General features: G+C 41.6%; 1 protein-coding gene across 1 annotated transcript in view; it reads left to right on the top strand.

The window, feature by feature from the left end:
- Positions 1–23,249, top strand: part of LOC120303440 (G protein-coupled receptor kinase 5-like) — a 71,540-nt gene that overhangs the window by 22,538 nt on the left and 25,753 nt on the right. Inside the window, exons 2-3 of the mRNA XM_039332979.1 lie at positions 16,001–16,096; positions 17,869–17,981. Coding sequence (XP_039188913.1) covers positions 16,001–16,096; positions 17,869–17,981 — 209 coding nt within the window. The remainder of the gene's footprint in view (positions 1–16,000; positions 16,097–17,868; positions 17,982–23,249) is intronic.

Below are 23,249 nucleotides of genomic sequence, written 5' to 3'. Positions count from 1 at the left end.
GATTGGTTGTTCAGCCACAGGAAAGTTTTCTATCCCAAAATGGGTAGTATAGTCCGAGAATCATAAGTAGTTAAGGCTGTAATTAGGCATATACTTTGTGCAAAGAGATGGTGAATTCGAGCATGTTTTGTGGAATAAAACCTAGTGCCTTAGGTGTGATCTTCCAGGATTTGAGTGTCACAAAGAAGAGAGGGGTTGACCTATTCTCCAAAGCACCTGAGGACAGGACAAGAAGTAATGGGTAATGGAATGGAATGGAATGGAAGATCATTAAAGAGAAATCCAGCCTAGAACTAAGAATAAATTTCCTGTCAGTGAGAACAATTAATTTGTGGGACGGCTTGTCTCCAGAAGTTGTGGGTGCTCTATCACTAGAGATTTTCAAGAAGAGATTGGACAACTATTTGTCCCAAATGGTATAGGGTGTCCTTTTCAAACAGGGACTCCAAGATCCTTCCAACCCTGTTATTCTATATACCAGTGATGGCGAACCTTTTAGAGACCGAGTGCCCAAAACCCGCCCCTCGCCCCCACTCCACCTCCCGCCCTGCCTGCTCTGCCGCTGCCCACCCCTGCCCCGCCCACCCACAGGGCCACGCACTGCCTCCATGGCCCACCGCAGATCACCCAGGCAGCCCTGCAGCGCCATGGCAGCCACGCCCTCCGCCCACACTCCGCAGCATCATCTGCACACTATGGGGCACAAGGGTGGAGTCTTGTCTCTGGTTCCTGGCTATGTTCTTGGCTGCACTGCCCAGGGGGGCCGACTCTCCTCTAGGGGGGCTGCTGGTGAGGAGGGGGAGGCGGGGCTGGGGCGACGGCGCGTGTGCCCACAGAGAGGGCTCCGAGTTCTGTCTCTGGCACGCATGCCATAGGTTCGCCACCACTGCTATATACTATGCTGGGTTTGCACCGTATAGAATTCTTAAGGTAGGAATAGGTTTCCATTTACTTTTCAAATATTATTTGAGCACTTTAAAAGAGATGATGAAGCCAGATCTACAGTGGGAAACAGAGAAATAGGGACACATAAACACTTTTTTCCCCTTCTTGTTAGGGAATTAGTGGATGGGTCACTGCCTAGAAAGAACTAACAGTCAAATTCGGCAGAGGAAAAACAGAGAATAGTAAACAGGAGACATGATTAAATAGTAGCACTAGGTGATTTTTTTTTTTTACGTGTTCTATAGGCTTACATCTCATGATTACTAATACTTTGGCTCATTATTACTAATGCTATGGATTTGTTTTATTTGTTTTAATTGTGCAAATAATACAATTGCTGTATATGGGGGGGGGGGAAATCTATGAAGCTGCTATTGAAGTGTCTATTCCAGGAAGGTTTAAAAACTAATTCTTAAAAATCAAAGGACAAAAATGGAACATACGGCAGGTGCCTCTCTGGAAGAGACCCATTGATCCTTGTTGAATCATAGAAAATTGAAGCTGAGTTTCTGAACAGTGAGGAGGTGCTTTGAGTTGATCGGGCTGTACTCCTAACAGCACGGACGTAACCATGTGAAACTTTGTCAAAGAGGTGCAGGCTCTAAAAGGACAAACATATTTAATCTTTTTCCCCTTTCAGGTGTTTATAACTGGTGTTCTTTTCCCTTTAATTAATGACCGGTGATGAAGACACATCCATTAACCTTTCCATGCGAGTCTCCCACTATGTTACAAATATTTAATTCTGTGTGTGCCTGTTTGAGCTCTGGATAGATGCATTGCTGAAAGCTGTAATGTGGGATTGAACCACTGTGATTTGTATGTAGTGTTTTATAGCACAGCATGATAATGGTACTAAGATAATAATTCAGCAGCCTTGAATGCATTGTGGGAACACAGCCATGAATAAATGGTCCGAGAGAGCTTATTGAAATTTGAATTATTCCTTGGCTTACCCAATAGTTTTTTTTCTTTAGATCTGGTCTCTCTCTCTAGATTACATTTCACCCTTGATCCTCAGCATGGCACCCAGGGGTGACAGTTTTGCCTTTTGACACAATTCTTGGCATCTACCAAAATCCTTGCCCTATATTTTTTATTTAATTTTGTTCAATTTAGAAACACGAATGGGGAGTTAGCATGTTGTATGACAAATGGAACCCTGAGAATTTCCACTAGATACATGGACATTATTTGAAAATAAAATAGCAGCGATGAAGCCCATTGCTTGGTTCATTTACTAGCATATGAATATTTTTTAATTAGTCGCATCCTCCATTGCAGTCACTTTATGAGAGTGCCAACAACAGTCTTTTACAATTCCAAATGAGCTTATAAACCCATAAAGGTAGGTGTGGTTTATTGATCAAGTCTCGTGGCTGAGTTTACATTCAACACAGCATAATAAACATGATATGCCAATTACACTGGTAAGTGAACATTCTGAACTAGGACAAAATTGATGACAGAATGGTTTAAACTAGTTTCTCAGTTTGCATTCCTTTGGCAAACATGACTGGCTGGGGAATTCTGGGAGTTGAAGTCCATGCCTCTTAAAGTTGGCCAGGTTATGAAACTCTGGTTTAAACTTAGACTGTACATAACATTCTTTGCAGGGATGAAAACATGACTATATCTCTTTTTAAGGCTTTTTAAGGCTTTTGTTGCTGTTCACCTCGGAGCTGCTGCCCATGGAGCCCACTCCTGCCCTTCTTGGCATCCCAAATATGAAGAGTAATAGCAAGGGGACACCCGAGTGGGAGAGACATGAGTAATGTGGGTCTCTCTGGGTTTTGACTTTAGCCTTCTCGTAGGCAGGAGGCATTGGCAGCACTTGGAAGTAGGAATATGCAATCCCTGTTCTTCCCAACCTGAAAGCTTTCGCATCGTCAAGGTTGGATGATAAAGATCTTAAATTTAAGAATTAAATTAAATTTAAAACTAAGCAGGATGGAGATGGAGGGAGCAAAGAGAGCACCAGGAGGAACTGGGGTGTTTTCTATTCCATTAAGTCACCTCCGACGTGCCACGTCCCCATTAGGCTAGTTAACATAGCCATGTCTTCAAGGCCTTTTGGAAGGCCAAAATGGTGGCAGCAGATCAGCCTTTTATTCCTTTAATGAAATATCAGGGAGAAAGTTCTATATAGTAGTTCTGCCTTTTCATTTGTTTGGGCAGCGCTAACTCAAGAGGTGTGTGGAAATCCTTCTCTTTCCTTCCTTCCTTCCTTCCTTCCTTCCTTCCTTCCTTCCTTCCTTCCTTCCTTCCTTCCTTCCTTCCTTCCTTCCTTCCTTCCTTCCTTCCTTCTTTGAGTTTGCCAAATTAACTGCAGCATTGATCACTGATAACGCTGCTTTATCACTGGGAAGGGAGCCAGGGAACTTCCACAACTATTCCTCTGCCAAGAACTAAATGTGGGTGTTAGCATTGACGTCCCCAGCAGGCCATTGACACAGACCATTAATCTGCTTTGCTCCAAGGCATGAGGAGAGACGTAAAGAGTCATACACAGATCCTTTTTGCTTGTTATCATTCCATTTTTAACTTCCTTGTCAGAAACAACAATGTTGTAAATTCAGCTTTTGAAGTTTCTAGCTCTTTATCAAGGGTTCTGTTATTATTATTCCAACCTAGCTAAACTGTAGGACCTCAGCGATGTACCGTGGCATTGCTGTTGTGTTTACCCTTTCGGCAGTTGGCCAAGGTTCACAGGGAACAGTATAGTGATAAATGAAGAATTGATGTAGAAAAAGAAACAGGGGTTAAAATTATCTGCGGTGGTCCACCTGTGAGCCGCTTCCTCAGTTGGGTTTAATTGTTACATTAATCATAATCAATAGAAGCCTTGGCTTCTATTCACTGCTTTTGACAGTTTGAATGGGGATGAGGAAGTTAATCTGCAGTATTATGTATAGACATCAGTGCAAAAACCTAGAGACCGCTTATTCTCAACAGGGATCTCCCAACTTTAATGGGTTAAAACCCAGATTGGCCAACAGTATTTGAGTTCTCAACCTAGTAAGGTAGTCTTCAACTTTCCACAGTGCATTTAAGGACTGCTTGAAGTTACACCAGCACTGAAAAAAAGTGGCATGGTCATTTTTCACATTTACACCTGTTACAGCATCCCCATCGTCAAAATTCAGATGCTTGACAACTGATTCATCTTTACGGTCCCGGGATCATGCAGTTACTTTTTGCAACCTTCTGCAAAGCATCTGCAAAGCAAAGTCAGTGGGGAATCCAGATTCACTTAACAACCATGTTGCTAACTTAACAACTGCAGTGTCTCACTTAACCTCTTGTGTCAAGAAAGGTCGTAATATAGGGCGAAATTCACTTAACAAAATTCGCTTAGCACGGGGGTGTCTTCAAATGTGGTCCTTTTATGACTGGTGGACTTCAACTCCCAGAATTCCTCAGCCAGACATGCTAGCTGAGGAATTCTGGGCGTTGAAGTCCACCAGTCATAAAAGAGCTAAGTTTGAAGACCCCTGGCTTAGCAACAGCAATTTTGGACTCAGTTGTGGTCATAAGTCAAGGACTCCCTGTATTAACCCCCGTGGTTGATCTCAGTTTTCAGCCTCTCCAGCCAAGAAAGTCTTTTTCATCAGTTACTTCTCAATCCTGTTAGCCAGGTTAGAATAAGTTAATGATATACCAGGCAGCTTGATAATATTTTCTGGATGCTAAAGCAAAACAACAGATTTCCCTGTCCTGCTATATTTCTTACAATTCTGCAGCCAAGGACATTGGAAGTGTGTATAACTACACACCAGGAAGGTGTGAAATTGGGAAAAGATGCAATACGCTATAGGTGAAAAACTGTATTATCATCAAATCATACTGACAGAAAGAGTTCTTCCTACTAGAGATATTGGAAAATACTCCATTTGCACTAGACAGGACTGAGCGGATGTACAGATATTCTGACTTGGTACAATTCATTTCGTGACGGTCAAAGTGATCACAGCAACATTGAAAAAAGGGATTTATGGGCGTTTTTCACACCTAGGACCGCTACAGTAGCCCCATGATCAAAATTCAAATGCTTGGACAACTGACTCAAATTTAGATGGTTGCAATCTTCCGGGATGATATAATTCCCTTTTGTGACCTCCTGACATGCAAAGTCAATGGGGAAGCCAAATTCAGTTAACAGCCATGTCAATAGCTTAACAACTGCACTGATCCACTTAATAACTATGGCAATAAAGGTTGTTAAATGGAGCAAAATTTTATTTAACACATGTCTCCCTTAGCAACAGAAATTTTGGGCTCAGTCATAAGTCAAGGACTACTTTCATATAAAAGTTTTTGTTGTTATAGAAATGGCTAGTGTATATAACAACAACAACAACAACAACAACAACAACAACAACAACAACAACAATAATAATAATAATAATAATAATAATAATAATAATAATAATAATAATAAAGTTGGAAGGAACCTTGGAGGTCATTGAGTCCAACCCCCTGCTCAGGCAAGAAACCCTACACAATTTCGGACAAATGTCTGTCCAGTCTCTTCTTAAAAACGTCCAGTGTTGGAGCATTTACTGCTTCTGGAGGCAGGTTGTTCAACTGGTTAATTGTTCTGTCAGGAAGTTTCTCCTTAGTTCTAGGTTGCTTCTCTCCTTGATTAGTTTCCATCCGTTGCTTCTTGTCCTGCCTTGACTCCCTCTTCTTTGGGGCAGCCCCTGAGATACTGGAAGACTGCTATCCTGTCCCCCCTCGTCCTTCTGTTCGTTAAACTAGACATACTCAATTCCAGCAACCATTCGTGATGTGTTTTAGCCTCCAGTCCCCTAATCGTCTTTGTTGCTCTTCTCTGTACTCTTTCTAGAGTCTCAGCATATTACTACTACTACTACTACTACTACTACTACTACTACTACTACTACTATTATTATTATTATTATTATTATTATTATTACTGTAATAATAATAAAAGTAAAACGCTGAGGCTGTAATGTTATTATCTTATTCTACTATGCTAAAAAGAGTCAGATTTCAATGCTTTTCTTCTTTTTTCCTCTTTTACCTTACACTTTCTCCTCTTCCCTTTTTTCTCTCCTAGTTTCCCATTATTTACATTTTCCTTTGCATTTTATAACCTGATAAACTAATAAAAATTTGATGAGCTATTGAAATGGGTTTTGGGTTTTTTTGCAATTTGCTTAGTTGTAATTGGTTGAAAAAGCACCGTGGGTTCATCCAGCGTACTCAATCAGACGCAGTAGTAGCTCAGTCCATACAGTCTGCTAAACCCCATATTGAGGTCTGTTTATTTCAGCGTATACAATTGTCAACACAATGAACATATTGATCCCTACCACTAGCATCTGTTGATGACTATGTCTTCCTCTGGGTTAGCCCTGTGTTACTCTGAAATTGTGTCCCCCCCCCAAAAAAAATCAATACAAGGAACAGAAAGAGGAAATGGAACCTGGCAGAGATCACCCTGCCCACCCTTCCCACCCTTTTAAAAAAAAAAAAAAAAAAAAACCTCAATTTGAAATATGTAAAAGAATGTCCAGACGTCTATGTTCTTATCAAGAATTCTTGCTGACGACAGACATGAGGTAAGAATAGTTCTTAATAAGATCCTTATCAGGCTTCTATTAAAGCGGAGGGGCGGAAGGGACCTTGAGGAGATGGGTGGTGGTGGTAAGACTTGGGGGAGGAGAAGAGCTCTTAAAAAGTTGGCAAGCCTGGGTCCAGCTATTGTTGCGAGCTAGGAAGAGGAAGTCCAAACGTCCATTGAACAACCTTGCCATGCGTAAGTAGAGTTAAGAAAGCCAAAGACTGGGATTTTCCAGCCAAATCCTTTTAGCTCGTGTTACTCCTTTACAGGTTGGAAAATACGGTGATGGGAGGCTTCCAAGCGCTTTTTGGCTGGTCTTAGATTTTTCTTCTTTCTTTTTTTTTTTTCATCACTGCAAAACTGACGTAGTGGGTTGTTTTCAATTTCATCTGGCAAAGGAGGCTTGATTTAATCCAAACTGCAGCTGGAAATCTTTATCCTATTTACGCTGATGACTAACTGGCTTTCTTTCAAGAGGGCCAGGATCAAAAGAGAATGAGAATGATCCTGGACATGGTTTGCTTCCAAAAAAGCAAAAAAAATGATAGCCCCTTTTAGCCAATCAAGACAACCCAGGAAAGAATGCATGGTATCTGGATATGCACAGCAGGTGGAGAGATAAGCCATGATTTACAAGCCCTAATTACCTGTCTTTGGGGAGTCCACTAAAGTAGTGAACCAGAAGTGGTTTCACAAGTCTTAAAGTGGCCAAGTTTGAGACCCCTTCCCAAGACTAATGCATTCCTTCTGAATCCAGCATTCCAGTGGATACTCTGCATTGGTGTGAGATGCAGTAGCTTTTAGTGAGACAGAACAGGCAGAGGCGCGTAGGACTGTCCTGCGTATTTACTGAAAGGAGCCCATTCCAACTCTTGATGCTCAGCTAATTCATAGAAGAGGAAGTGAATTGATTCCAACAGGAAGCCTTTGCCCGGCCTAGTCCCTGGAGGGCTCCGAATTACAAGGACTCTCCACAAGTTTTGTGAAGAGCTGTGCTGCTCTCAGACCCTATCGGTGGGGTGATGGAGCCATGTGTATTTCGTGGGGTCGGCATTTCCTGCTTGGCTTACCTTGACATCATAAGGCGCTTTCTCTTGGATGGGAAATGTTCAACAGAAGAAGTTCTGCCTGGCCAGCCACCGGCTCTGAGCTGTCCACAGGAGTGCTGATGTCATATCTCCACAGGGATTACTTCATAAGTGAAGCATTTAGGCTGTGAAGGGAGGGGAACAGGAGGGGGAGCAAGGGAAGAAAATCAAATCCATACATCTCCCATCTGCACACACACATTCCCCAACAGACTCCTCACCATCACCACCACCCGCCAAAAAAAGTGAAGGAAAAAAGCACTTTTATCAGGCATAAGTGGTAACTAGAGCCTCTGAATCTTTTGAATAATTCTAAGTTTAAAAGATCCAGGGATTTCCATCCCTTCTCTCACACCCAATCCTGAATATTATACTTGAGGGGTTGGTTGCTTTGTTTTTTTGCAACATTCTGAAAATCCAGAGGTCTGGATTTTGAGGTCTGTTTTGAGGTCTGGGGCTTCACTTTCCCCAAAGGCCAAAACCAATGAGTATTTTGCTCTTTGCTAGGACAAGAGAGAATCAAGAAATTCTGGAGATTATATTCCCATTCGGATGCCCTAAGACTGTTCAGTGCTCCTTTGGAATGGTTAATAGCAAATTCGGCCTCCCTGCATATATTCCGCCTATGGACCAGTGACTTGTTTGGCTTAACTAACAGAAGATTTCAAGGTGGCTAACCCAAGCCTGTTTGTGGGAACAGAGGAATAAATACAGGTGCTTCCATATCTAGCCTTGACAATTTAAGTACATCTGACTACATCAAGATACTAAGCTAGAAGCCATACAGGGAAAGTAGAAGAAGATTAAGATGGAGGGGGAGGAGGAAAAGGAAACAGCAAAGCAGATGACTCTACACAGGAAACCAAGTGTAATGACTTTCTGTGAATCCTGATTGTTGGTCATTACACTGTTGCTAACCTATGCGAGTCTGGGTTCCAAAATTTCTGAAGGGTCACAGTTTTATTTATTTGTTTGTTTGTTTGTTTAGCCACCCAAATAAATTGGTCACCTCTCACATAGGTGGGTAGCATGGTGGCTCAGCGGTTAAGACACTAGATTCGTTGGCTGGAAAGCCAGCAGTCCAGGTACAAGATCTGAGCTCCACATGATAGGGTGAGCTCCCGTCCTCACTCCAGCTCCTGCCAGCCTAGCAGTTCAAAAGCATACAAAATGCAAGTAGATGAATAGGAACCACTTTGGTGGGAAGGTAACAAAGCTCCATGATGTCATGCTGGCCAGATGACCATGGAAATGTCTTTGGACAGCGCTGTCTCAATGGCCTTGAAACACAGAGGAACACCACCACCATCCCATAGTCAACAATGACCAGCAGAGTAAAAATCTTCCCTACTTTCTCACACAGGTGTTTCTGGATGGTATATAATGATTAAATATACACACACGAAAAAACCACACCTCACAACATATAACCCTGCTCCTAAGCATAGAAATCGCTGAATAGCTAGTGCAGATGCGCGATCACTGGGAGAATTAAAAGTAAAAATACTTTATTAAAAGTATTTCACTATATTTAAAAGGTGCCAAGCTTTCGTTGGGAAAACTCCCCAACATCTTCAGGGCTGAGAGATCGTTTTGACAAGCTGGTTTAAATGGGTTCGGTAGCTGTCCGCACGTGGCTCCTAGATCGCGCTGCCGGCCCTGGTTGATCAGCTGATATATATATATATTATATATGTAGATCTTTGGTTATTCGGGTTTTCTCCCGCGTCAAATTGGAAGTGTCTTGGCGACGTTTCGACGAAGTCTCATTCCTCATCTTCAGGCTGGTGTTTTCGGCTTTGTGCTTCTAGGAGCAATATATATATATAAACAAATCCAGTATTCAGGCATTTCCAGTTTGAGGTGTCCCTCAGCAGAGCTACTGAATCCTCTGCGTTGAATATCCCTTCTTGGCAAAATAAACCAGGTGATTCTGGCGGAGGTTCCAGAATCATAACTTCCAACATTGCTTTGGAAGAGGTAATTAGCAATTTTTTTCAGTGCAGACAGATTGCTATGTTCTGTTCCATTCTGGTGCTCTAATAAATAGACTGAAACACAATGAAGCTGTTGTCTGATCTTCCGCACCTGGCAACCCAAGTATCAGTCTTTTGGGCCTGGTTGTGGCTGATGGGTGTTGGAGTCCTAATAAAAGCAGGAGGAAGAGGTGCGGAAGATCTTGTCAGCCTGCAAGTTGATTCTCTCCTGGGAACAGATATGAGTGATAATTCTCAGCATGTGGATCTGATGGCTATTTTTCTTGCCCTCTTCTCTCTCTTTTTTTTTAATTATCTGAAAATGGAATTTAACTCTTAGTTTTGCTGCAAGAGCAGGTGATATTAAACACATAGCAGTAGGCTTTTAAAATATGTTGAGTGTTACTCCTTAAAGATAACAGCCATAAAGATATCAGCATTGATATCTATTTCAGATGACTAAAAGCAAAGAATCTGTCACTCCCAGATGTTGGCCACAATCTGGGGAATGAATTTATCCCTTCTTGGAGAGATACAAATATCTGTGGGGGGGGGGGGGCTCAGTTTGCCTAACATTGTTTAAAACCCTTTCCGTTCCCAAAATAAAGGTGAATATGATTTTCATTGGGTTCTCTCACCTCTCGTCAGTCTCGTGTTCTTATTTTTTTTTACTGAAAATTTTATAAACTTTTTACAATAAAATACCCCCCTCCCACCCCATAACCCTCCCCCCTCCTTCCCAGAGCTGAATACAGGGTTAGAGAAACAAAAAAAAAAAACCATACAAATTAAATGAACATCAATCCATTATACATACATCCAAAAAATTTAAAGTACTTTAACTCCAATACGTAGAAACTACAAATCCAACCATACCCATTTTAAACTATAAATTATTCAAAAGCTAAATAATACTTCCTGATCCCATATTTATTCTGTACAAAATTTACCCATCTTTTCCACACCGAGATATCTCTCTCTTGTGAACGGTCTTTCAGATAAGCCGAAATTTTTGCCATTTCTGATAAATAAGAAACTTTAAGGAACCATTCTTCTATGGTAGGCAAGGAATCCTTCTTCCAATATTGCCCAATCAGCAACCTTCCCGCTGTAATAAAATTTAGCATTAAAGTAATCGTGTTCCTATTTTTAAGTACTATAAAATATATTATCCCGTTTGCAACAAAAATATCCCAACGGATTCTGTAAGCACAAAGTTTCAAGTTGTTTTTGTGTGAAAAGGTAGAAATCTAACAACTGTTTGAATGCCCAGGAAGATGCATTAAGAGTGATGAAATATGTTCCAAACAAATAAGAGGACACATCTAATAGTTTCAACGATTACTTGTCTACCAAGGCATGGTCTATTATTGGATTTGCCATCTAGCAGAGCAGATGGAAGAAGGTTATTACAGGACCTAAAACATGCTGTCCAATGTTGAGGCTGAGCCAAGGTTTTAATATGACTGGATGTACAAAAGGTTTGGTATCCATGTTTGACAGTCTAAAGGGGCACCTGCTAGTTTGATTTGTGGTTTTGTATCTATGATGTATTTTATAAAGAACGCTCTAATTTTCACAAGAGAAGGAAGGGACTAACAATAACATTATTTTCACTACCTAGAAAAACTTTGGGATTTTTTTTTCCTATTGTATTCTTGCAATGCAGCCGAGCAAACAGAGTGTTGCAATTAACTAGGGGTGCTTGAATTCCACTGGATGAAATTACATAAAGTCAAGCTAATTTATTTTGCAAATGGAGGAACAACAGCAATTAGATTCGAAGTCACGGTAATAGAGTAAATAGCAAACTGTTGGCTAAGCTTTCACACACATTGACTGATAAGATTTATAATCAACTCTAATCCATAAAGGAAAGGTTCCACACGCAGTTGCCAAAAATGTTGGATGCAAAACTATTCCAAAATGTGCTTTCTTAGTGCAATGTTTATCATGACAGAAGGCAACATTACCAAATGCACAAAGAACGATCAGATTATTTGCATTTAATTAATTTGAAATTTGAAATTTGGGCACTTGGCAGCTGGCATATATTTATGACCGTTGCCCTGTCCCAGGGTCATGTGATCACCATTTATAACCTTCCCAGCCAGCTTGCACACAAGCAAAGTCAATGGGGGAGGCCAGATTCACTTAATGACTGCAGGGTTTTGCTTAACAACTGTGGCAAATGGTCATAACATGAGACACAACAACTGCCTCGCTTAGCAACAGAAATTTGGGAGTCAGCTGTGGCTGTACATTGAGGACTATGTGTAGGATGTATGTGAATGTTTTGTAAGAAAGAGAAAGTGGTGGCTTCATGCTGTGGGTGGACTGTCGTTCCGGGGAATTTCCTAAACTTCAGGCGTCTGCATTGTCCATGCAAGAGCATTGTCTTGGACAAGACGGGAGTCTCCCGACGGCAGCCGATGAGATAAGGAAGCTTGTTGGCCATTAATGGGTGAGACCAGAGGAGGGACGCATTGTCCATGGCGGAAGTGGGAACCACCTTTGGTCTTCAGCTCCAAGAATCGGCTCTGAAAGTGAAGTTCTTCAGCTCTTGGAATTGGTCCAGCAAGGTTACTGAAGGGACATCCTTTATGAAAGGGAAAAGATTTATTACAAGAGCAGGAATGGAGCAGCCCCTCCTGGAGCCTTGAAAACCCTGAGAAAAGTTTAGAAGGTAGTTCCTGAAGCAGCTGTCATTAGAAGAACAAGCACTTAAGTGGTTTGTGTTTCCTTCCTCTCTTATTTATTTCATTTGGGTCCGTCCTTTTGTCTAGGAGTCTCATGGTAGCATACGTGGTTTCCTATTCCCTTTTTGTCATCACAACTGTGAGGCTGAGAGAGATAAGGATGAGTCCTAGTGTACCGTGTCAGTTGCATGAGAACAGGGTTATTTCATTTTCAGCCATGCCATACATTGGGCTCTCATTGGCGTTGGCTCACCCATTGTGCTAGGTCACGATAGAATTTGTTTGGCGTGGGTTTATTTATTTTTATTTTATTTTATTTATGAGACTTATATACCGCTTTAAGTGCGAGCACTCTCTAAGTGGTGTACACCAGTAAGCAATGTATATATATATTTACATTGCCCCCAACAATCTGGGTCCTCATTTTACCTACCCCGGAAGGATGGAAGGCTGAGTCAACCTTGAGCCGGTGAGATTTGAACCGCTGACCTGCTGAACACAGTCAGCTAAAGTGGCCTGCAGTACTGCACCCTAACTGCTGTGCCACCTTGGCTCTTAGCAGACAGTTGGCAACCAGTGGCCCTCCAGATGTCATTGAAGTACTCCAACTCTTCCTTCTAAAGCTGCTGGGAATTGCAGTCATCATCTGCAAGGACACAGATGTTGAGTGTGTTGATTGTGTTGTGGAAAGCCAGCCAGTGTAGTCTGAAAAGTATGGTTTATAGTATAGTGGGATCTGTAAATCATTTAGGGTGATTTACTCAACAGACCATCATTTATGAATATGTGAGGATCCAGCCATACTCTTCTAGCCTCAAACTAAGGCATATTTATTTATGCAAGGAAAGTCTACCAATATTTCTCTCCCAATTTTTATCTGATCTGATCTTATTGAAGGCTAACAGCATATTAGATGATTAGACGATGATGAGCATTTTGATCCCTGAAATTGCTTTGAAATATAAGAAGCAGAAAAAAAGAAGATCTCACCAAAGAATCCAGTAGGAGCTGGGTAATGAGCTTTCCAATCCATATTTGTTTCATTAGATTTATGTCAGAATAACAAAATAGAGTTGGAAGGAACTTTGGAGGTCTTCAAATCCAACCCCCTGCTTAGGCAGGAAGCTGATGAAGATTCTTGATTCCCCTCTTACTTGTGAATCAGAATTACTCAGTTTAGCAACCTGAGCCATGGCCTCAGCCACCACGACAATATAGAGCAGTGGTTCTCAACCTGTGGGTCGGGACCCCATTTGGGGTCGAACGACCATTTCACGGGGTCGCCAACCAACGCAGTCCGCCATTTTTTTCCCCTTTTCCTTAGCTGTGCTACTCCCTTTTATTCTATTGGCTTTTGAAAGCCAATAGAATAGACTCTCTTGAATAGAGTCTAATTCTATTGGCTTTCAAAGCCAATAGGAATTGTCCAGGCTGTCTCTGCCCTGCTGAGCCCGCCAAAAGTCCCATTCTGCAAACGGTGCTGCACCAGTTGAGTAGTCCTCGGCTTACGACCGGTTGGGGGTCACGGCATTAAAAAGGTTGAGAACCACTGATATAGAGGGAATCTTCCTTGTAAAATATGAGAGTACTTTCCTAACTGCATTAGTGAAAATAAAAGCACCCTTCCTCAATTTGTTAAAGCAGCTGCATTCTTTGCAAACAATTAAACATTTCAAAGGATTTTATTGGTTGTCTATGTAAAAGTTTACAGGAATTGTTGCTTTGTTTTTGCCAGCAATCCAAAAAGAAGTTAACTGTGCGTGGACTTGCACTTCTGGACAATCAGAGAAGCCTTGTTGAGCCTTCCTAAAAATATGGCTACTTGAATATTTGGGGGTAGATTGTTTCACTCATGCCAACACTCACAGCAAGCGCCCTTTTCAAATGCCTTACATAGTCTTAGTTATTATAAGTAGATCAAGATAATATGTATTAAATGCTTGGGATACCTAAACTCTTCCTCCTTGTGTTCGTTAGTTGGGGTTAACTTGATTAAGACACTCCTTGAAGGAGTATTTCAGAGACCAGGCTTGTTTTAACTTCTCTTCCAAGTGGAACCGTGTCTGTGCAATGGGAAATGTCATCTCATGCAGAATCTGTCAGGACAACCTATACAGTGAGATACAATCTTCTATTTCTGTATTGTGCAGAGTGCTGCCTAGCTATCCACAATAGGCTGGAAGTCTGCTGATACAGAAGGACAAAAATATAAAAGCTTTAACTTGTTACGGAAGTAGAGAGGAATGTTGACAAGCAGCGTAGAGACAAGCAAGAGGTGAAGAGTAGGTTATATTAGCAAGCCATAGGTTCAAGATGGACCCCTGCGGTTTTCTTCTCACAAATGATCTAATGACTATTTGGTGTCTTTTAAGTATGTTGGAGCCATCTACAAGGAGGATACCAGTTGGGGAAGGCTGGTCTAGTATTTTCTGGTCCCTGGGATTCTGACCAAGAATGCTGGACCATGAAGACCTTGATCTCATCCAGTAAAGCACTTATGTTCTCATTCAAGCACTCAGAACTATAAGTGCACTCCAGTTTCCATGGTGAAGCAGCCTCTGGAGGTGGAACAATAGCTCGACTATATAGTTCATCACTTTTGAGATCATGCCACATCATAAGCCTGACTCGGGCATTATTTTAAACCAAGGAGAAATAATATATTGCAAAGCAGTGGGAATTAACACGTCATCTCTGCTTGAAATTGCCATTTATCCAGTTCCAGGACCCTTTCATGGGAAGGTCTGAAGAGAAACTCTTCCCCTCATCCGTAATTCAGATAGTTGCACATACTTGATGCCTGTTGCTCTCCAAATCTCGTTTGTGCAAATTTCCATGGCTAATGGAATTCTGGGAATTGAAGTCCACCCATCTTAAATGTCCTGCCAAGGTGGAAAACACCGTATTAGCCTATTCAGCTAGATAAAATCTGGGAAGAGAATACAGACTGCCTACCCCTTGTTTGAAAGTAGACCTACAAAGAGCTGTAAATTGCAGAGAGCTGGGTGTTTCTACGAATCAGCCTCATGCCAATTAAAAAAAAAAAAAAAAACCTGGCAGATGCCAAGTCCTGTTTAGTCTGTCCAGGCCACCTTGTATGTGTCAGTAAAAATACTTTAAAGGAGCTTGTGGTTATTGCACCTGACAAACAGATTTGTTGAAATGTGTCAGATAATGTAACTTGCTTCTTTGAATTCTCTGGGTTGCTGTCTGACACTCGCAGTCAGTCTTTGCTTTGCATTTAATCATAGAGTTTCGGTTTTTTGAAGGTTTTCTTCCATCGAGGAAGACGTTTTTGTTTTGTTTTGTTTTTTACTTCACCCTTAGGTTATTTTTGTGCAACCATTTTCCTTTGGGTTTAATTGATCCATGGGAATACAAGGGAGGTTGCAAATTCTAAAGAGATCATTGCACAATCCCAAGCGTCATGATAAGAAATAATCTTTGATCCATTATAACTAGGTTAAATAATAGCACTCTGCTGAGCAAAAAATCACGCCAAGATGTTCTTCTCATTTAGGATGGATGGGATTGACTGCTAAGGTTGGTATTGTGCTGCACTGCACGAATCAAAGGGAATCAACATCATCCTGGCCGTCCTAAAAGGAAGATAAAACAGAGTCAGAAAATCAACCCATGATAAGTCATTGTATTATTCACGTTCATCATTCTCTCCTTCTCTCTCCTCTCTCTGATTCGCAGGAGGTGGAGGAAAACGGAAAGGAAGGAGCAAGAAATGGAGAGAGATCCTTAAGTTCCCCCACATCAGCCAATGCGATGAGCTGCGGAAAGGGTTGGGTAAGTGCAGCATGAGACGGAACCAGTCGGCTCTTGGTAATGAGCATAGCTTCCCTTGCCTCATCAAAGTAGGATTTCATATATCATCAATTCCCAATGGAAAGCCAAATGGGTTGCTGAACATCTGGACATAGGTTGACCTGTAAATGACCCCACGCAAAAAGGTGCCAGGCTTTGAACTTGAAAAATAAAAGTGGGATAACAACAGAGAACTACTGGACTAAGGTCGTTGTGACTTAATGACTGAAGGGGGAGAGGTCTTCCCACTCCTAATGCAACACATAACTGCCGTACTATACTGATCATCAGAGGGAAGTTGGAAATGACTTCCATCATGCTTATTGTGTGATTTTTATGCATCGAATCATCTTCAAGTCATCTCTTTCCAACAACGTCTGTGAGCTTTTTTTTTTTTTTTAAAGTGAATCAACATAAAGAGTAATTTAATATCCTTGGTGGTTGTGTGGCCTGATCTCTGACTTTAAGTAAGCTTACTGTTCTCCCAGGTCCTTGCAGACTATTAGAGATTCTTGTGTCTGCCCCCATCTTCTCATACTTCAGTTTGTTCCCAGAAAGAACATGCTGGGATGCAAATGAGAACATGTTCCTACTACTTGAAAGTATGTTTGCAAGAGAGTCTGAGGGAAAGTTTGTGAAATGGGGAATGCAAAGGAGTTGGGCAAAGGCAGATGGGCAGGACGTGATTGTGATAACCAGATATGGAAGGCACCATGAGCACCTAAGTGCAAAAAAGAACTGGCTTCTCAGTACCTGAAAAGCAAGTTGTGAGAATCCAGGTTTTATTTTTCAGGACTTTGAAATGTCCTGAAAAATGTCCTCTTTGTTTGATGCGATTGCTTGAAGAATTGGTGTTTCGGGATCAGCTAAGGCAGTGGTTCTCAACCTGTGGGTCGGGACCCCATTTGGGGTCGAATGACCATTTCACGGGGGTCGCCAAACCACTCTATCCACCATTTTTTTCCCTTTTCCCTAGCTGTCCTACTCCCTCTTATTGGTGGCCACACCCACTTGGGGGTTACCACAACATGGGGAACTGTATTATGGGGTCACGGCATTAGAAAGGTTGAGAACCACTGAGCTAAGGCATCATCCCAAAGCTGAACAGTTTTGTAGCTGAACAGGCAAAGTAGGATTTAGAGTTTCTTTTCTACTTTCATATGCTCAGAATTCAGGTGTGTAATGATAATCTCCAGCATCATCATCTGTATTCACACATCACACTAAAAACAATAATGTGGCTTGTCGTTATGTGCTTATAGAATGAGTCCAGCCATTGTCATTTTGAAAACATAATTAATGGGTTAGAGTTATTGCTTATTTTAATAACCAGTGTTAAGCACACTGTGGTTTAAAATCATGTCTGAATTAGCACACACCATGGACTTCAAACTCATAACAAGACTTGGTTTCATTGTTTGAGAGACATTCAGATAATTCTGGCTTCAGAGCAAAGCAAATCCAAATCCAAATCTCATGAACTATGATCTGATCTGAAATCTAAAAATAGCCCTCTTCTTTGGGGAATTGTGTGCATTTTTAGCTACAAATATTTACAACCATGCTGGCTGGGAAATTCTGGCAGATGAAGTCCACGAGTCTTCAAGTTGCCAAAGTCAGACACCCCGGCTTTAAAAAAATACCATTCCAATTGGCTGCATTTGAAGTAAGAAGGTCACCCCTTGAGAGGCCCATGGCCCAGAACTGTCTACTTGCAAGTGACAGTAATTCCTTCTCCATGTCTTCCTTTGTAGAACGAGATTACAGCAGCTTGTGTGACAAGCAACCCATCGGCCGACTGCTTTTTCGACAGTTTTGTGAGACCCGGCTGGAACTCTTACGGTGTATCCACTTCCTGGATGCTGTGGTAAGGCGAACACAGTTTCTGAAGTGTGTCTGGCTCTGCTCTGTCAGTCCTTAAGGGACAACGAGATCCCTTTTGACAACTCCTATTTAAAGTATCTCCAAACTTTGGAAGGCAATAGATTGATGATGAAATGTCATAACTCAGCAGCAAAGTTGATGGAATCCTTGGTTACTTCGAGTCTGGAAGAGTGACAGGAAAGGATCCTTGACATCAAATGCCACATTGAGCTAGGTGGACCTGCTGTTTAATTAAATAAATAATGTTCATTTGCTTTCCTCCTCCAATCAGGAATGGTTTAGCTGGCTGCAAAATACCTGCCTTACATGCAGTTGGTTGTGGGTTTGATCTTAGGGGTCTCCACTGAAAAAAAGTGGGATTTAGTGGCACGTGTGAGGACAAAGGTCCTTCCCAAGCACTCTGGAGAGTTTGCTTCAGCTTGATCCTTCATCCTTTGAAACCAGCTGGAAGCTGGAGAATCCATCATGGGTGTTTCTCATGGTAAAATGGCTGTCACCTAAGAAGCTATTCATGTCCAGGCCTGCATGAGCCAGTGTGGCTGTTTATCACCAGGCAAAATGATGAAATAATAATAAAAAAGCTTAGTAAGAAGACTGGGATGGAACTGAGGTGCCAAAACATGTATTGGCACTCCCACAAGACTTCAGAATATCTGTTTCCCAGAAGCTATGGCAGTGACACTCAGAAAACACCCACATCACAAGCACATACACATATCAAGGTAAACCACATAGTGCACACTCTGGCGTACCTATAAAAAATATTCTACAACCTCGTTTATTCTTAAATCTTTCACTTACTACCCCAAGCTTCTATCTGAAGCCTATGGTCTTATATTTGAGGAACTTCAAGGGAAAAAAAATATCTTTCATCTCTGCCCATCATAGAGAGGAGGTGGTCTCTTATGGAGGGCTTGGAATTTCCCATCCATCTTCTCCCAACTAGTTAGCAAACAAGTTAATAACTTTCATGACTTTATTCACACGGCTGCTTTAATAACTTCTCTGTGGGAAATCCCTTCCTAGATAGGGATATGTATTTATAACTTTTTAGTTCCAAAGTAAGCTTTGGAACTTAAAGAGGAAGGACAAAATCAGTCATTCTTTTGAGATATTCTGCTCGCCAAAATTCTGACGCCGACATTTTTAATTTTCTGTGTCTTTTACGAACCTTCTTCCTGTCAGTACTGCCTTCTTGATTTTCTTGTAGAGGGAAGACAACTTTTTTTTTTTTTAAAGAGGGGACGGTGGGGGGGGGGGAAAAAATCCCAAATTCTTGCCGAGTGACCTCTGGGAGAAGATCAGAAAGGCGGGTGTGTTTTTTTTTCAACCCACTCTAAAGTCAACGGTGCAAAAAAATGCCATTGGGATGACGTGTAATTTAAAAGTCAGTGCTTCATCTGAAATACTATCCTGGTGTTTTTGTGGGCTGCCACCCCCACTCCTGTCTTTCTTTTGAAAATTTTGCTCAGCCTGAAAGCATCTTAACCTCAGGCAGAACAAATCATAGCTTAGGGTTTCTTCCATGCATTTTCCTCTCTCAAGTTCCTTCTTCCAGTCTCTCCTGAACTAAAGCAAATTTACAATCAGAAATTGATCCTTTTTGGCTCCTGGGCCAGGAAGCCTTTTCAGATGCTTTTGAAGAAGGAACATCAGCCTCATAAAAGACTCTGTGTTTCTCATTACCAAACTGTTTATGCAATTCAAGTTGTTCTCCTCTCTCCCTCTCCTTTCCTCTGAATGGAAGGCAGCTTGTTGAACCTTTTTCTTATTTTCATAAGCTTGTTGGATGTGAGTGACAGGAATGCCGATCTGGTCAGCTGGCTGCAAAATGGGAAACACATGCTTGGAAACCAATCCCTCTGTAAGTTTTGGACTCTTTCAGCCAGCAGAAGGCTGAGTGATAAAAAGTCATTGTTTATTTAAATTCGGTTCAGGAACTTGACCGGGCCTGGGGATCTTTTCTCAAGGAAATTAAAACTGGTGAGCATCAAATGCTTTAAGAGGCGTGTTGAAGGATCCGGAAGGATTTATGCTTTTCATTTTTCAGAGTTCAGCACCCTGTTTTTTCCCATTCTTGTTTCCAGGTTAATAGAAATGGATACAGCTACAATCCCAAGAAATCTGTCCCTGGTTTTGTGTGTGTTTGTGTGTGTGTGTTTAATCAACCTTTATAGCATGAAAAGCTACCAGAATAGCTTATATAATAGCAAAAGTTGGAAAGCTCTCAGAATTGTGGTCTAAAAAACCCTCCATACAGAGCTGGAGAAATAGACAAAAAAGGCAGGGGAAAGTAAGAACTTCCAGGTACCAAATGTTAAAATGCTATGGTTGCTATAATGGAATTGGGCTGCTTTTAGAGATTCTAGGTGACACCTTTATCTCCAAACTCAACAATCTGGTTGCTTTATCATGCCAAACGAACAACCTTAATATTGTTTACAGCAGGTAGAGCTTTTTCTTTGCCCCTTAGGTTTCTTTCAGCACCTTTGAATCAGAGTTGATTCCTGACAACTACCTGGACACGTCCATTTATTTATTTATTTATGAGACTTATATACCACTTAAGTGCAAGCACTCTCTAAGCGGTGTACACCAGTAAGCAATGTGTATATATATATATATATATATATATTTACATTGCCCCCAACAATCTGGGTCCTCATTTTACCTACCCCGGAAGGATGGAAGGCTGAGTCAACCTTGAGCCGGTGAGATTTGAACCGCTGACCTGCTGAACACAGTCAGCTAAAGGGGCCTGCAGTACTGCACTCTAACTGCTGCGCCACCTCGGCTCTTGTAGTTTTCTTGGCCAGATTTCAGAAGTAGTTTGCCATTGTCTTCTTCCTTGGGTGGAAAGCGAGTGACTGGCCCAAGCTCACTCAGCTGGCTTCATGCCTAACACAAGAGTAGGCAACAATTTCTTGGTTTCTAGCCTGGTGCCTTAACCACTACCCCAAGCTAACTTTTTCAGTGGTCTAACTAGGACTAAAATTATGGTCTCAGAAAACTTTTGCAGCATAGCACTCTGCAGTCAGCTTTACCATTTCTTACCGGCATTTTCAGTAGTTAGAAGTGCAGAATAGGATTATTCAATTCGCTTTGCTGGAGTTTTTTTCAACAAACAATAGGGAATCATCTGATATGTATTAGTGCAAGGCAAAATGTCTATGGAAAACGGTCTCAAAGGTGTTTTTTCAAAGGCAACGGGACTGTTTTTGTTTTTTGAGGAAGAAGTTGGTTCACTTCTCATCCAAGAAGCAAGGTTAGATTCTTATCCAATATAAGTGCAAGGTTAGATTCTTATCCAATAGTGAGCAATCTGAATAAGACCAAAATATCTTCAGACTGATTTAATATAATAGTTGAGTATTGCAGAAATGGTTTTACTGGGTTTAGAATTTTACTGGGTTTAGAATTGCTTCAGAAAAAAAGCCTTCCAACTGCAACATGCTTCTTTTTTTTCATTTGTCCATCTCACATCTGAAAATTGCTATCTGGGCTCACCCATTGTCCTTTAGTCATGGTTTCTTGAATAAGTCGCAACTGGCTGAATGTACATATATTGCAGATCCGTGGATCATAGTCTAAATACATTATTTTTAGGCAGCTCTGACTGCTCTTTAGAAGGCCAGATCCTGAAGTTGAATCTCAAGTACTTTGGCCACCTAATAAGAAGGAAGGACTCACTGGAGAAGAGCCTGATGCTGGGAAAGATGGAGAGCAAGAGAAGAAGGGGACGACAGAGAAGGAGGTGGCTGAATGGAGTCATTGAAGCAGTAGGCGTGAGCTTCAATGGACTCCAGAAGATGGTAGAGGACAGGAAGGCCTGGAGGAACGTTGTCCATGGGGTCGCGATGGGTCGGACACGACTTCGCAGCTAACAACAACAAAGCATGATAATCTTAAACCAAACAAATCACACTGTATGAACTCACTATGTTTATAGAGAGCAGTGCTAAGTCTGAAGTTGGTGGTGGATTTAACAGGATGCCATCTTAGATGCCTCCCATCTCAACATCCAATAGCACAAAGACTTGTCATGTTAACAGAGATTGCCATCTTTATTTTGACATCTGCCATTGTGTTTTTGCATTTAACCCATAATGCACTGGACTTATAAATTTGAAGCCATTGCAGTTAAGAAAATAAAACTGGCAGAATAGCTGGGTGCTGCTAGAAGAAGCCTCATCAATGGAGGCTCCGGTCTGTATCCAGATACACCTGTAATAGGATGTCAGAGGCATTGTTTATAGCTTGCCCAAAAATCATTGGTGCTCCATCGTTTATGGCCTTCCTGAAGGCAGTTTCAATGTGTTCTTAGTTAATAAATTTAATGCCATGATAGGGTGTTTTAGCTTTTCATCAGATTTTAGCTTTTATCTGCTGCTGTTTCCAATTCCTTTCTTTAATGATGATGACGGAATGTTATTTTATGTCAGAAGTGTGTCATTGCTCTTTTAATTTGTGCCCTGGGGAAGGGGAGCAGGTTAAAAATAATTAATTTGATGGGTGGGCTGATAGATCCATCTCCTTGTACTTCCTGCTGTTTTTGTTTTGTTTTGTTTTGTTTTTGTATGTGTTCATTCACTGGCCAGGCTTCATCCATCATCAAGTTACCTTGTGTATGCAGATTTGGGGGTCTTCTAGCAAATCTGTGGCAGATTTGGGGGTCTTCTAGCAAATCATTATCCCATGATTAATTTGTGACTCAACAGCACAAGGTGTTTAACCACTCAGTCTTTGGCTTTTTCCATTCTTCTCCCTTCCTCAAAGCCTCCCCAGACCCAAGTTTCTTCTCCTGCTTCTCCAACAGCTGAGAGTCTTGTACAGTAGCAATATGGAGGAGCATTCCTCAAGCACCCATGTAAATGGTGATCATCCAGCTACTTCTCTAGGGAATTGTTGGACATGCTTTCCCATTCGTTTCTCATGACCATGGCCCAGCAGCCTGTCCAGCAACAAAAACACAGATGTCACTTGAGCCTTGAGAATAGCAATGACCTGCAAGTCATCCCAGTGACATGGACCTTCTAATTTGGATCTTCCTGTTTTTAAGAACGTTGGAGGGACGTTAGGGCAATTTATTAAAGGCAGAGGGGGAAAAAATTCACCTGTATCCACCTGTTTTGATTGGCCACTTGAGGTCCACCTCCTTTCTCCCACGGTTGAAAGCACTTTCATACTTGACGTTGTCGCCATGGTCTGCTGAAATGGGTTCCGTCTGCTGCATGCTTGGCCAATTTACCTG

The sequence above is a fragment of the Crotalus tigris genome, unplaced genomic scaffold, assembly GCF_016545835.1.
Source record: "Crotalus tigris isolate CLP2741 ecotype Arizona unplaced genomic scaffold, ASM1654583v1 scf7180000024470.1849372, whole genome shotgun sequence".
Taxonomy (NCBI): Eukaryota; Metazoa; Chordata; class Lepidosauria; order Squamata; family Viperidae; genus Crotalus; species Crotalus tigris.
The sequence above is the reverse complement of the archived record's forward strand: the minus strand, read 5'-3'. Positions and strand labels throughout refer to the sequence as shown.